This window comes from Dipteris shenzhenensis, chromosome 22 (genome assembly GCF_047967505.1).
Source record: "Dipteris shenzhenensis isolate YYH24624 ecotype China chromosome 22, Dip_SZ_1.0, whole genome shotgun sequence".
NCBI lineage: Eukaryota > Viridiplantae > Streptophyta > Polypodiopsida > Gleicheniales > Dipteridaceae > Dipteris > Dipteris shenzhenensis.
This window is the reverse complement of record NC_141617.1, coordinates 45,225,518-45,241,848: the sequence shown is the minus strand read 5'-3', so window position 1 is coordinate 45,241,848 and position 16,331 is coordinate 45,225,518. Positions and strand designations below refer to the sequence as shown.

At 43.9% G+C, this 16,331-nt stretch overlaps 1 protein-coding gene across 1 annotated transcript in view; it reads right to left on the bottom strand.

The window, feature by feature from the left end:
- Positions 1–612: 612 nt before the first annotated feature.
- The window catches only part of LOC147888164 (putative protein phosphatase 2C 27), a 65,081-nt gene continuing 49,362 nt past the window's right edge, over positions 613–16,331 (bottom strand). Inside the window, exons 2-4 of the mRNA XM_087393194.1 lie at positions 7,833–8,015; positions 7,093–7,304; positions 613–1,850 (exon numbers count right to left, since the gene is read on the bottom strand). Of these exons, the coding sequence (XP_087249320.1) occupies positions 1,271–1,850; positions 7,093–7,304; positions 7,833–8,015 (975 nt within the window). The 3' untranslated portion in view covers positions 613–1,270. The remainder of the gene's footprint in view (positions 1,851–7,092; positions 7,305–7,832; positions 8,016–16,331) is intronic.

The window sequence follows — 16,331 nt, the reverse complement described above, 5'->3', positions numbered from 1 at the left end:
TGGACCACCCTCAAATTTTTTCAATACGTCTACAAGCTCAACTTGCTAATGTCTTTTAAAGTCAAATCCCCTCCAATAATGATATCTAACTTCAATGCGCCTCAATGTCAGGTTACTTCCTAACTCGGTAAATCACGTACCTATATTTAATGTTTTTCAAAGCTACATCAAGTACTCCTAAGTGAATGATACAACCACAGCATGGTGTCCATTGTAAAGTCTCACCAATAACAGTCATGAAGTAACAAAACAACCCTCTAGTCACTAACAATGCCGTCTCAATGTCCTAAACCATGAAACAGACATATGGAGTCCTATCAAACTCATTTGATTTATGCATACTTTCCATCGTTTACTTCTAGTATTCAGGTAAAAATGAACTCAATGCCCACACTTAAGTTAAATATTTATACCCGCAAAAGCCACCGAACAAAGAGAGAGGAGAGGCGGGAACGGAAGGGTGGAGTCAGTTGGCATTCTCCATTCACATGTATTAATATGTTGAGTCACAATATTATTCCACAAATTATGGCATACCAAGACCCAAGAAAATCACATCCCCTTACTAAAAGCAACTGTAAGACAAATGTAATAAATCCAGAGAAAAAGCCATAGGAAACTTAAAATCCTTTCTGAAGGCTGATGTCAACTGCTTATGATCAATGGAGACAATTTTCATCATCATCTGAGAGAATAGTCTTACAGTGATAGCCAGATTGCCTGGCAGAAAACAAAAGGTAGAGGACACCGGTCTGATTTCCAATTCTGTCTGATTAGCTTCACCGCTTGTATCAGTGTCTAAGGACTTATTAGGGGTCAAGATTCTAACTCTAACCAACCCCCATGAATCAGATCAAGAATTGTTTATCACAAAATACCCACTGCTTAGCCTAAAGCTTTCCTTCAATCTTAAGTCCTCGATACTATAAAAATCATAGCTTGACATCAGGAGAGAGACATGGAGCCGCGAGATTGAAAGGAGTAGCATACGGCTGTGGCACTCGTTTGCCTTTGCGATAGAAGAACACAAAGTGCTTTCCACATCCTTCTGGCAAAACTGATGTGTATCAAATGGAATTAAACCTAGCCGCATATGATACAGTTGTAATTCTCAACGGCAACCTAACCTTCCCAAGAATTCTGTGTTCCAGATCATCAGACCAGTCCAGGATTTGAAAACAAGATGAAAGTAAGGGTACCTTACTTGCTACATAAACTCGCTTATTTTAATAACTTATGACTGATAATCCTCAGGTTTTTAGGCTGCCCTTCACATGCATCCTTCCACAACCTTCTGAAGGGCAGCTGACAAACTTTGTAAGCCTTCTGCAGAAATGCTCCTCCTGACAGGAGTTGTGGTCGGAGCAGGGCGAGGAGGAGGAATATCTTGAAAACAGACCATCACAACAGTAAGATTGTCACTGGTATCCCGACGAAGAGCTTCTTTTACCAGCTCCTTTGAACAAACCAGTGGATCATTATGTAGCTGTAACTGCTTGCGTGCAAAGTCAACGGCATTCTGGCTAGAAAAAACATCCCACAGGCCATCACATCCCATTATTAAAAACTCGTCTTCCTCGGATAGTGTCACTTCATGCATCTCAGGCACAGCAGTGAGAGGCCCGTCTGCACCAAACTCTTTAAGACCTTCGATATGCCAGTCTCCTAATGCCCTCGCAACAGTCAGCTCCCCATTCAGATAACCACACTTGTCGACAAAACCTCCAGACTCCTCAATGCGTCTCCTTTCGAATGTACAGCAAGCCTTGTGATCCCTTGACATATCTACAGCCTTTCCACGCTTACAAAGTACTGCCCTGCAATCTCCCACATTAGCAACAAGCAAATTCCTGCAGAGAAACAGTTGTCATCTCAGATAGCAGTAATACCAATGTTCAACTCTCTCTCTCTCTCTCTCTCTCTCTCTCTCTCTGTGCGCTGACGGAAATGGTATACGTAGATGAATCCCCCAAACTCATCCTCCAAAAACACAACATAGTACAGTTTCAATCTCATGATAGTCACTCATAGGGTTGAAAACCATAAACTCCATCACGAATAGCAGGGACTAGCTACTATGACATCCCCATTGACATCATCAGCACCTAACAGTGGGTGTAGACCATAGTATAAAAATATGCTCACACACATACAAATCCACACACCCACACATACTTGAGCATCCATTTATACAAAGTCTTTGTACTGAGTTTCTGTCGACACTCCGGAGGTGAAGGGCAGACTCAGCCATGACGAAGGCTAGCACTAAAGGAGAAGGCTAATCAAAAAGTAGTCCAAAATCTCTTCATTCAAGCTACAACTGCTTGTGAAGTCTAAACGATTTCATTTTAGTCTCTCCCAATCGAGCACTGCAATATCAGTCAAAACAGCACACAAGCACATGTCTACTTCAGAGGGATATAAGCTGAAGGGTACAAAGATTTGGACATCTAAAGAGCTCACTCTGCTCCAGCTCAAACAAAGAAACAGTGAGCTCACAAAAGTAAAGGAAGCACGCAAGACAGGTAAATGGGCGTTTATCGAGATGGGCAAGCATTGATTAGGGACTTCAAATCCAAACCCAAAGACCCCAAAGACACTCAATCTTAAGCTGATGTTATAAAGGCCACTTTATGATAGTATTAGAATGTAGCTATGCCCTATAGCCTTGTACACTCCCCCGATTCTCTGGCTATCAAATGTAGTAAGTCACTTTTGATGTTGGTACTTTGTCTCATGGATCCGTGAAATCTTCTATAGACATTAATAGATCTCTCTCAAGATGATACAGATCTTGACCATGTATCAAACACTTTAGTATCAGTGGTTCATGCAGTAGCAGCCAAATCTTTTCCCATGACACAATCTATTGCAGCTGGGAAGCTGCCCCAGAACCCGGCCTCCCTCTCAGCCCTCCCCTCTCCCTCAGTATTCCTCTCCCTACCTTGGCTCTCTCTCACTCCCCTCATCCCTTATATATACCCGCTGTCGCAGAACGTTCTAGAGCTCAAAAGCTTCTCGAACAGCTCTTCTCGATGATGGACTTAACACTCAATTGTTTGGTGCAAAGAGCTTAGCTTAATTGGCCATCGCGCTCCCTCTCCGCAACAACTAATTACTTAATAGGTGGTTTTTACTAACGGGGGGGGGAGGGGGGCTATTGTGTGAGAAACGTAAAGGCCAGAACACCCAGTACCCAACATGGGACCAATCAAATGCATAGAATGCATACCGACCTAGTCACTATTGAATAGAATGTTTGGGGTAGCCATGGGTGTGGCCCTCTGAACATAAAAGAGTAGATACAAGACAAGATGATGACCTAATAGACCTTATAGAATATGTGGGAAGGCCAACCAAATTGAAACTAACCCTAGATTAGCCCGCTTACTGCCAAAAACCTAAGGGTGACAACAGTAGTAGTATTGAAGAAGTAGTAGTAGTAGTATTGAATCAAGTAGCGTCGGTCCACAATTTCAGCATGGCAAGTGGCATGTTGATGTCGCTTGATAACATGGCAGTCTTGACATGTGGCATGGGACACGTGGCAGCCCATGAGGTGGCACAGGACCCATGGCAGCCTATGGGGATGTGTGTGGGCCATGCATGAACCATGGCACGACACTGCAGGAACTCTAGCCCCCATGCACCCCACCAAATTCCGAGGGAGGCAGCCCTCCACGCCATTTTGGGCATGCACTTTTTCCAGCATTGGAAGCCGGCTCCTCCCTACATCTATGGATGACCACCCCCCCCCTCATGCACACACACTCTCCCCTCTTGTTGGTGCATACTCTTCAGCCTCCTCCTTCCTGCCTCCCATGCAGTCTTCCTCCTTTGCAAAAGCTCCCCCTGCAGCAACTCTCTCTCTTCTGGCAGAAAGCAGCTTCTCCTGCAGCAGCAGCCTCTTCTATGCACACAGTTCTTTCTCTGCAGTCCCTTCTCCATACAGCTCTGCAGTCCATGCTCCACGCAGCTCTGCACACAGTTGTTTCTCTGCAGTCCCTTCTCCACAGAGCTCTGCAGCAGCTTCTCCCTGGTGCAGCTCCTCCCCACACAATCCGCAGCAGCACTTCTAATCCTGCAGCAACTCCTCTAGTAGATTTAGATTGTTTTCTACATAGATTTTGAAGTTGCATCAGAGATCTAGAAGCACACAGTTGAGCTATATCAAAATCTCTTTCTTTCAAAGTATTGGCTAAATGTTACTGATGTGTGGAAGCAGTGGTTGTAGTGCAGGCATCTTCCCTCAAGATTGGAGACCCCTTGAGCCGAGAGCCCCTAGGCTATCTTTTGATACACTGTTTATGTATATAGACTTATGCTCAGCCTTGAGCTTCATTTCATGTCTTGTACATAGCTCCGGCTATAGTCTAAGTCCTTTCAGTTTGGTCTCAAGCTTGGAAGGTGTTGATAAGATTTACTTCAACACCTTGATATTATCGCATTGTAATAAAGAGCCTAGATATAGAAGAACGGGGGCGGGGGGTTTGCTTTGCCCCTTAATCACATATTCTTTCCTCAAGCAATATTGTACATTTCAGTTCTATCTTTCATATGAAGTAAAGCAATACTCTGCAATCTTATGTAAAGCAATCTTTCCCCTTTCCCTTAAGAGAGCACTGAGAGGTTTCAGCCCTCAACCTCAAAATGAGAGGATGCAGTCATCCCTTTTGAGCTACATGGATTTACTGACACTGATTACGTAGGCTCAGTGGATGACAAGAGATCTACTATAGGTTTGGCTTTTTCATTGGGTTTAAGTGCAGTAAGTTGTGGTAGTAAAAAGCTATAACGGTTGCATTATCATCTACAGACATAAGAGTACAAAGTAGCAAGCACAAGTACATGTGAAGCCATATGGTTAACGCTTCTACTCAGGGAAATTGGGATGCCACAAACAGAAAGTACAGCTGTCTTCTGTGATTTTCATTGGGTTTAAGTGCAGTAAGTTGTGGTAGTAAAAAGCACTAACGGTTGCATTATCATCTACTGACATAAGAGTACAAAGTAGCAAGCACAAGTACATGTGAAGCCATATGGTTAACGCTTTTATCCAGGGAAATTGGGATGCCACAAACAGAAAGTACAGCTGTCTTCTGTGATAATAGAAGTTGTATTTGCCTTGCTAAAAACTCAATGTTCCTGTCACTAATTGGTGCTTCTCCTAGACGAATCTTTATTAGTTTGACTTCAGTCAAAGAAAGTTGACTTTGGTTGACCAGAATAACTTTTATTTACTTTGCTTTGAGAACCGTGAGGACGCCACACGAGGGACTAGGATTAGTACAAGAAATAGAATGCATGCATTTGACTAACCTCTAAGGGTTAAAGTGATTGAATGTGTAGGAACATAAAGAGTGCAAAAAGGCCCAAAATTCAAGAAGCAAGTGCCAAAAAGCAAGTCACACAAGAGCCAAAGCACAAGAATAAGTTGTGCCCCACTTTACGGAGGGCCCACAAGAGTCAAAAGCCCATAAAAGGTGCCCCACTTGGAGAAAGGCGCAGAAAGGCGCTTTCGTTATGGAGAAAATAAGTAAATGCTAGCTTTTGTAAAAAGCAGCTTATTTTAGGCTAGAAAGCAGGTCTAGCTTTTGGAAAAGCACGAGTTAGGCCTAGTCTATAAAAGAAGAGCCCCTGAGCTTTAAGTTGTATTGAGGATTGTACTCAGCTCCATGTTCCCTCTATGAGCCAGTTGTACAAACATTGAAGAGGAGGGAGGGGGGAGGCGGAGAGGGGGGGGCACACGCGCCAGCCCTTCTTTCTGGCCCCTAGTGCTGTGTTTTCTCTGTCTCCCTCCCTCTCCCACACTCTCTCTTTACTGCGAATTGTATTCCAGCCCAATCGTTGAGAGAGGCATACAATAAAGTAGAAATTCGTTATCAAACCTTCGCGAGTGTGCCTCAATTTCACTACTCCTCTCCTGTTCGAGATTTCCAGCCACCAAACAAAGTATTTCTCCAAGTGCGATTTGTTCCAGAGTGGTTCTTGATGCTGCAATTTGATCTCCAGCCACCTCTGGGCACAGTTTCTGAAGTGCACATTGACTAGAAAGCTGCAATTTTCCTTTGGAAGCTGAGTTTGAGGTTGCTTAAGGTTTCAGTTTCGTGCCAGGACGAAACACAATAATGAAGAAGATTTTTTTAACTTTTTGGAAAGTAAATGATGAGAGTATCAAATCACGAGCGTTAATAGCTATCCCTATGGTGATTAGAAGTTAATGGGGGCTCTATTATTAACACGGAAAACTATTTAAGAAATCATGATTGCACCTTTTGTAGATGAGCACTTAACAGTGTACTCACTCACACCGTAGTACATACTAGTTACCAAGAAGATCAAAGCTGCAATAAATAAGATATTCCCTTGAAAGATAGCAAAGTCATGGATCTACATGCATTCTCCAAAAAATAGCCAAAGCAATAGTATACGGATACTATCTAATAGCTTATATAAAAAATATGTGTTAATGGCTACTACAGCGTTTCTTGTACACTTTATCCATGCATCATATCACTGTGGAAAGTCCTAGAACAAGAATCTTATATGGCTCCACTAATCAGAAAAACCCCTGCAAATTCTCAGACAGAATCTCTTGGCTATTCAACTAGAACAAGCTCTGAAAACTCCGATAGAAGAAGCACTTGTAATAATAACGTTAACTAAATGCCAGGAATTCCAGCCTTTAAAGGCAAATTATGACCAGCTGCAAAAAAACAAACAATAAGCTCGAAGAATTGCATGCATGTTGGTTCATATGATCACTTTGCGCCGTATGCATGTTTAAAGGACTGTACAAACCAGACAGACTTTTGATAGCAGTTTACAAGTATATCAGGAGCATTCACAAATTTCAATCGTGAGGCCTTAAAGTGTCCCTTCACAATTGACTATAATCATAATGCCTCTTCGACTGTTTCAAAGTCAATCACAAGAAAACTGATCTTTCATCCAGAGCTTAAGTCCAAAGACCGGCAGTAAAAACAAGTCCCTGCCTTGCACCAACCTAGCGAGCCCTCACTGCTGCTGCTGTGGTTGCTGCTTATAGATATTAAATAGCAAACCTGATCTACAGAATCACCAAAAACTAACCTTCCCAATACAAGCACAGCAAGTGCCGTTGTCCCTGAACAAAGCCGATCATTGACATGACAAGCTTCAGCAAAGGCCTGATCTGTCCGCAAGAATGCTTGCTTGACTGCTTTCTCTGCTGATGAAGGAAACGAGACATCCTCTAAAATGTACCTCAGCAAGTTTTCTCTCACAAACACAGCAGCATCCTTCCCACTATGACCATCAAACACCTGAAAGTTTGTGCACCACAGAATCAATAATGCAAACAAGAAACTGGACATTAATAGGCTCAAAATAAATAATTACAGTAATAAGGATGTCATATTATACCTTGTGGTTCTGAGTATGCACTTAACACAAACACCAGTGAATTCCAACTCTCCACAGCATATGTGGATCTGCTAAACACTTACTTGACTATCTACTTCCTATTCTAGATCAGTGTGATTGCACGTAGCCTGTCAGCAAATCAAGGCTTGTAATTCGGTTAGGAGGCCAGAATGCATGTGGGAATCGTGTGGATTTTTTTTGTCCATATTACAGACAAAAAAATCCACACGATTCCCACATGGATTTTGGCCTCCTAACCAAAATAAGGGCCTTGACTTGCTGGCATGCTACATGCAATCACACTCATCCAGAACCTACTGGAATCAGCTCCACAAAGCAGAGGCTGGCTTTCAAAGGATGGCACGTCAACTATGCCCTTCATTTCAAAACTATGCAGGATTCCTTACAACGAGGCTATATAGACTCACCCCATAATAGGCTCCAGAACCTCCCCCTTGAGAAGCTAGATCATTCACAATAATATGTGTATCCTCCATCTGCCTCCGGCAACCAATATCATCCCATCCTCCTGAACGAATTAGGGGTACAAAGTCACTCTTCAATCTGACCGTTGCCTTGTTGATACTCAAAACATCCATCTCTACCTCCGCCTGCATTACAAGGCAAGCAGCAAGTCAATCCTGAAAACTTCAAGTGTCTAGCATGTATAACAAAGAACGGAACTGTGCATTTGCAAATGAGGAAAAGTGACTCAGAGAAAAACCAAGACATTATTTGATCCCTTAGCAGGTGCTAATCTTGTGCACATTAGCTGTTGGCTTGTATCACCTCTACAAGTCCAAAGAGATGAGTGAAATCCTTCAAGCCATTTTACTCAGAATAGATGGATCATTGAAGGCAAATAAATACCATCTCTTAAGCACGATTTCAAATACCCCAATCTAGCACTGGGATTTCACAAAATTGCTTGCCATAATATCTCGGCTCAACAGTCATGAACTTAAAAATGCAAAGAGGGGAAAAAGGAGAAATCTGCAGAGACAGAGAGAGAGTCATATTAACGTACGCAGTCGGGAGGCCTCACGGACTATGGGACAAAGTGAAAAAGGTCAAAATGACTTACAACATCTGGGTAAACCAAAGAGTCGAGCAGTGCACATGGCATCTCATCTCAAGGTTACTATAGCACACATCTAAATTCTAGCCCTATCATAAAATGGTCTTCGTTACAGCAGTTCAAGACTGAGGATCTTAGTCCGTTTATCCTTGGAAAGAAGACCCCATCCTGTGGTGTGGGATCCCTGTAAACTACTCGATGCTTTCTATCAATTCAGACAACGGATTTTGCAGAGGCGTTTGAAAGAGATGATTGCGAGTTGCCAAACACATATACTTGAACTTAAGAGTTTGCAATTAAGCTGGAATTAAGACTTATACAGCTTAAACACAAAGTGACATCATTGGAAAATGCAATATGATTGAGGGGCCAAGACGGCCCCCCCCCCTTATCCAGGCTCACTTTATTCTTGAAAATGGAGATACAAGACCAAGGTGCAATGCACCTTCCAAACTGATGAACTCAATGAAAACCTAGGACCTAGATACAAGACTCAAGAGCATATGTACAAGGTAGACAACAAAAAGGAGGACTCCAAGCTCAGGTTTCAACTCTTGGCTTGCCCAATCCACAAGGAAGAAGCCTGCAACAATCACCACTTACATCCAACATTAGAGACAAGCACTAGTTTCTAGAAAGATAGTAGAAACAACATGAAATAGTACTGTAAATGAGATAAACTTGACAATACAAGCTCCCTTCGTGACTTGACCCTTTTGTAGATGAAGTCCTTGATGCCTCTGAAGCTACCTTGGGTGAGGAGAGTGTGGAAATGGGGCTGGAATGAGAACAGCTTATAAAAACAGCCTGTAGGCTAGAGGGAGAAAGCCTTTATGGAGTGATAGATGTAGAGAGAGTGTGTGCTGTTGTAGAGAGAAAGTGCTGCTGAGGTGAGAGAATGGCCTAGGGAGAAGCTGGCTGCACCCAAGGAGCTGGAGAGGTTTTGCTGCATCATCCAAAAGGAGGGAGAAGAAAAGTGACGAAATTTTCATGTGAGGAATGAAAGGGAGAGGCCTTCTTTTATAGGCTCAGCCCCCCCCTCAGGCCTAGAGTGGAAGGTGGACACTTGTCCCAGATTTTTGGTGGGCTGCAGTCCCAAAGAGGACAGCCCACAACCTGCCCCAAATCTACCAGATTTGGGGCCAAACACTTGGCCTGCATGCCCTGCCACTTGCCATGCATGCTGCCACATGTGTGGGACAGGTGGACTGACCTGCCAGCTCAGATTCCATTTGGCAGTCTGCCACGTGTCAGCTGCCACATCACTCCCAAAAACCCTAAAATTTCAAAGTTGTCAAAATTCAATTCTGATCGCACCCACGGGTTCCTAACAGCTTAGACTATCTATTGACGTACTATAAGGTCATAATTGAGCCATACTGAGCTCATTTGTTTGTCGTCTTATCTTGTATCTCCATTACTCTTGGCATGTTGCAAGGCCCACACCCAAAGCTCAGGGAACATTCTCTTGAATGGTTCCTAGGTCGGTCTGCAATCTGTGCATTTGATTGGTCCCATGTTTGGGTACTCAGGTGGGGTGTGGTTTCCAGATGTCCCTCTCAAAGAGAGGCCATCACTCTTGTGGGTCACTAATGCCCATAACCCCAAGCAAGGGGGTCCACCTTCAAATGCTAGACCTAGTCTCCATTGTCTGTAACTGAACAGTAGGAAAACGTTTCATTTCTTAATAAGCATACTATTGAAAAACAAAAAGAAATAGTACCAAGCAAGTGGATACATGTTGAAGCAGGATGACAATCCCCCTCTCGAAAGGAGCAGATCACCTTATCCATCCTATGTGAAAGAAAGGCCCATCTCTTATGACATGATATCCACTACGCCTCAGACGTCGTAAGGTTGCTCAAGGCTTGCTCATGTATTCTCATCTCTCGCCATGGGTTTTAGGGCACTTTTCCAACTGGGGGGTGCTCTCGATTGAGTCGTGGAAAAACAGTTGACTGTTGTAGCATGAACCACTGATAGTCAGAAGCATGGGTGAGATCTGCACGGTCTTAGGTGTGACTTTGTTGGGGTAAAGGCTCTATGGCCACCCAAGTACAGTTAATACACTTAGTACACTAAGTACACCGTACTTAGTGTTGTAACCTTATCCTTTCATATAAAAGCTTCACTGTGTGCTAGGGGAGGTACACACATACCTTTTATCCCCACACTTCTTGTTTCTTATCCTGCTTGTGTGTGTGTGTGTGCTCTCACACTCTCCCTTCCACAACTGGTATCAGAGCCTATTCGTGGGTGTGCCCAAACGTGGGTCTTACCAGTAGCCAAGGAGCACCAACAGCCATCGCTAGGCAGCAGCGACAGCCTGCAAGAAAGCGCCCCCTACCAGCCTTGTCGATGATCCATCGTTAGGCACAGCCATCGTCAGCGTACCTTCAGCTGCTAGCGCTACGCTAGCAGACCTTGAGGCTATTCGTCGCCAGGGCCAAGGCCACCGGCGACGCCAGCGCCAAGGCTATTGGCGTCGCCAGCGGCCAGCAGGCCACCAGCAGCCAGCGGCGCCAGCCAGCGACCAGCGGCCACCAGCAGCCAGCGGCGCCACCAGCAGCCACCGACGGCCAGCGGCCAGTAGCCACCAGCGACGCCATCGGCGCCAGCCCGGGCCGAAGCCACCAGCAAATTCGCCATAAGCGCCAAGTGTCCACAGGTGCAAGTCCTCGCCATCGCCGTCGCCGGAGAGCTCGGACATAGCAGCCCGCTTCACCCGTTTTTTTTTTTTTTTGGTTCCTTCCGTTCTCAGTGAGGTAGATCTGCAGATCTATGCCTCCAATGTGAGAGAAATTCTGAATTGTGGAATCAAGGGGCTTTTGTAGCCACAGCCAAGCATTGGCTTCTACACGCACTTATTTGCGTATATCCTCCTAATTGGAGTTGATTTGTGCAAGGATTTGATGCATTTTATGACTTGCGGGACAGTGGCAGATGCATATGAATTGGGGCTTTTGACATTGTTATGCATATCAGTGTTGGGGGAAACACCTGGATGCTTTATGTGATCAAAGGAGCTTTGGGAAAGCTGTGTGTGCACTAAAATCTTCAAAATTGGCTTCTAGTCAAGGGGCTTTTGCCTCATTCAAGTTCTAAACTGTGTAACACAGTTATAGAGGCAAGAGAAAGTCTAATTCTGACAGTTTTGGACAGTTATACAGTCAATTTCTGTTGCTATACTAGAAAGTACAGTCGGGTACTGTCCGGAGTCAATTTTTGGACTGTAAACAGTCACTTTACTGAAGTTTAAAGTGCATAAAACAGTGCTGTTTTCACTGTTACAGCAGGGACATACATTGTGTCAAATCAAGGTACTGCTGTACTGTACTACAGAGCATCAATTAATGCATTAAGTATTGCTTTTCTGGATCTGCAGCCGGCAGGAAACAAACAGTATTTACTGTTAAGTGGGAGAAAATTGCAGGAATTAACTTTTGAGCACAACTACAAGTGCATCTGTGCACTTAGTTTGCAGGGAGTCAGGTACCAAGTGTGGGTTATATTTCTTGCTGATTGTAATGGCTTCATCCTCGGAATCTTCTCTTCTCAATATTAAAAAGTTGCAGGGTGCTGCTAACTACCCAATGTGGAAAAAGATGGTCCTGAATGTGCTAATTTTCAGGCAGTTTCATGCTCCTATTATACACAAAGGTGTGAAGCCCACTGGCACATCTGATGATGCTTGGGCACTAGCTGATCTGTCAGCAAAGTCCATAATTGAATTGTCACTCCATGAGTGTTTGGAATGTGGATGGTGAAAAAACAGCCTGGGGTGTGTGGAAAAAGCTACAGGACACATATGAGCAGCAGAGTGTATCCACAAAGATATATTGGCTGCGCAAGTTCTTCAATCTGAAGATGAAGGAAGGGACCTCCATGGATGCTCATCTCAATGAGTTTAATTCAATTGTCACTCAACTTGCAAATCAAAAATATGTGGTGGATGAGGAAACCAAGGGTATGGCACTCTTGATTTCTCTTCTTGAAAGTTGGGATACATTCACCACAGCTGTAACAAATGCAAACACTTTCATAAGTTTTTCAGATATCACAGGGCTGATTTTGCAAGAAGAGCAGAAGCTGAAAGCTCAAGATGCAGTAAAGCCTAACAATGCCTTAAATGCAAGGGGGAGAAGTCAGCAAAGAGGCAAATCTCAGGAAAGGGGAAAAGGGAGGAGCAAGTCCCGCTCCAACAAAGATGTTGAGTGCTACTACTATGGCAAAAAGGGACATACTAAAAAGCAGTGCTTTAAACTGAAAAATGATAAGAGAGACAAAGCCAAAAACACTGATGCGTCAGATGCAAAAGCAATTGTACCAGTAAGCAATGGCAAGAGCAGTGTGAAGATTGAAGAGCTTCATTCTACACACGGTTATGACAGTGAGGGAGAGGTTCTATTTCTCTCTACTTTGGATGCTCATTCTCTCCATGCAGGAGATCTTGCAGACATGCACTCTTGGATCATTGACTCAGGTGCCTCATTCCATGTTACACCTTACAAAGAATTGTTTGTAAGATATGCAGCAGGCAGTAATGGAGTCGTTTTTCTAGGGGATAATCATGCATGCAGTATTGTTGGTATTGGAGATGTCAGGCTTGTATTTGCTGATGGTACTCAGCTTATGCTTCACAATGTTAGGCATGTACCCGAAGTCAAGAAAAATCTGATTTCCACTGGCATGTTGGATGATGAAGGTTTTGTGACCAGCTTTGGTCATGGTTTCTGGAAGGTCACCAAAGGTGCCCTGGTTGTTGCCAGAGGATCTAAGGTTGACACAATGTATGCTCTTCATGCTAAAGTATGTAATCATGCTGATATTCATGCCACCGAGCTCTATCAAATGAGGGAAAGTGAATGTTTGTCCCCACTTGGAAGCTCTTATAGAGCCTGCTGAACATTACATCAATGTCCTCATGTGTGTGCCTTGCCATCAAGAAGACCAATTGAACTGTCTTGAAAATGCCCCTTGCTACAAGAAGAGAAAGGTATGCAAACAAGTATCTATTTTTGTTCTGAAACCCACAATTATCTAGTTTTAGTAGCAAGTTTTCTAGCAACTTTTGGTATGGTGGCTCAACAACAACACTTTCGAATATTTCTATGTGGCATAGCCGGATGGGACATATGAGCATAAGTGGAATGGAGCAATTGGCTCGCCTTAGCTACTTACCGTCTCTTAAATTTTCTGATTTAAAGTTTTGTGAGCACTGCATATATGGTAGACAGTTACAGTGTCCTCATAAAAGGAGATTAGGACATAAAGATGCTCAACTTGAGCTTGTGCATACAGATGTGTGTGAGATGCCTAGTCCTTCACTTGGAGGTGCACGGTACTTTGTCACATTTATAGATGATTCCACAAGGAAGGTGTGGTTGTATCCTCTTCGATTGAAGAGTGATGTCTTTCCAGTGTTCCAGAAATGGCTTGCTATGGTTGAGAACCAAACAGGCAGAACACTGAAGGCTTTGTGGTCAGATAATGCGACGGGGAGTATATGTCTAATGCATTCAATGCATTTTGTGATGCTAGAGGTATTAAAAGAGAACTCACTGCTCCCTACAGTCCAGCGCAAAATGGCACTGCAGAGCGTATGAATAGAACCATACAGGAAAAGTCTCGCTCTATGATGTCACATGCTGCTTTACCTCATGGATTTTGGGCTGAAGCTGTAAAAACAGCAGTACACCTCATCAATAGGTCACCAAATAAAAGACTAGATGGCAGAGTGCCAGAGGAGCTTTGGACAGGAAAACCTCCTTCCTATAAGCACTTGAGGGTCTTTGGCTGCACTGCGTACGTGCATATACGCAGAGAAAATCGCAGCAAGCTTGATCCTAAGTCTCTTAAATGCATTTTTCTTGGATATGGTGACAGTGGTGAGATGGGTTACCACCTATGGGATCCTGTGAATAAGAAGCTAATACGCAGTAATGATGTCTTATTTGATGAGTCATGTATGTTTAAGGCAGCAGATAAGCCTTCTGATGCTTCAGAGGTTGACATTGATGACTCGGGACATCCTGTACAGTTCAGGAAGGCTGCAAATCAGCCACAACAGCAGCGTAATCAGCCAATGCATGATGCTGCAGCAGGTCCAAATGGACAGCCCGCAGTGGCGGAAGATGTACTACGGGACATGCCACCTTTGGAAGACCTCCCAGGCATAATTCTGCAGCCTGATCTACTAGAACAGCAACCTGTTTTAGGTGAGCAGCAAGTTGGACAGCAAGACCAATGGGTCCGAAGGTCCACTAGACAAATGAAACCGCCAGACAGATTTGTTCCACGAGCAGATTTTATTATGCTTACAAATTGTGGTGAACCTTCCTGTTACAAGGAAGCCGTGCAAATGCATGATAAAAGGCTATGGGAACTAGCCATGAAGTCTGAAATGGACAGTCTCCATAAAAATGGTACTTGGGAATTGGTGCAGTTGCCTAAGGGCATGAAAGTACTGCCATGCAAGTGGGTGTATAGATTGAAAGTCACACTTGGAGCTAAGCCAAGGTATAAGCCAGGTTGGTTGCCAAGGGCTTTAAGCAGGAGTATGGTGTTGATTTTGATGAGATCTTTTCTCCAGTGGTTAAGATGACCACACTCAGGATTGTACTTGCTTTGGTTGCATGTGAGAATTTAGAATTATGCCAAATGGATGTGAAGACAGCCTTTCTTCACGGTGATCTTCATGAGGAGATCTACATGCAACAGCCAGAAGGATTTGCAGTCAAGGGCAAGGAGTCACTTGTATGCAAGCTTAAAAAGAGCCTTTACGGGCTGAAACAGGCACCAAGGGAATGGTATAAGAAATTTGATACCTTCATGAAGTCCCAAGGTTTCAGGAGAAGTGATGACGATCACTGCTTATATACCAAAAGGGCTGCCAATGGCAGCTTAATCATTCTCATTTTTATATGCTGGTAGAGCTCGTAAGGAGCTTGATGACCTTAAGAAAAGATTGCATGAGGCCTTTGATATGAAGGACCTTGGTGATGCAAATCACATACTCGGAATGCGGATACGGAGAGACAGGGGACAGCGTTTGTTGTATTTGTCTCAGACCGAATATATTGGCAAAGTATTGCACAGGTTTCATATGGAGGGTGGGAAAACCCTTAGTTCTCCATTGCCTCCGTATGTGAAACTCAGTGCAATGGACAGCCCACACTCAGATGCTGATAGGGCTGAAATGGCCAAGATTCCGTATGCTTCAGCTTGTGGCAGTCTCATGTATGCCATGGTTGCTACCAGACCTGATATTGCTTTTGCAGTGGGAGTGGTTAGCAGGTATATGGCAAATCCAAGCAAGAAGCATTGGAATGCAGTGAAAGGTATCATGAGATACCTGAAGGGCACACAAGAGTTGTGCATATGCTTTGGCAAGCGAGATGCAAAGGTGCATGGTTATGTGGATTCAGATTTTGCTGGTCATCCAGATAACCGGAAGTCTACTACCGGTTATGTTTATACATTCACTGGAGGTGCAGTGTCATGGATGTCAAGGATGCAGCAGTGCATAGCCTTGTCTACCACGGAAGCTGAATATATTGCAGCCACAGAGGCATGCAAGGAGGCCTTATGGTTATCTCGGCTAGTGGAAGACTTGGGCATTACAGGTGATATTCCATTGTTGCATTGTGACAGTCAGAGTGCTATTCAGTTGGCACACAATCCTGTCTTTCATGCAAAGACAAAGCACATTGATGTGAAGTATCACTTCATCAGGGAGGTAATAGATGATAAGCTGATTCAGCTTGTCAAGATTCACACAGATGATAATCCAGCAGATTTGTTGACAAAAGGCTTGCCTGCAGAGCGGTTTGCACATTGCCGACAGTTG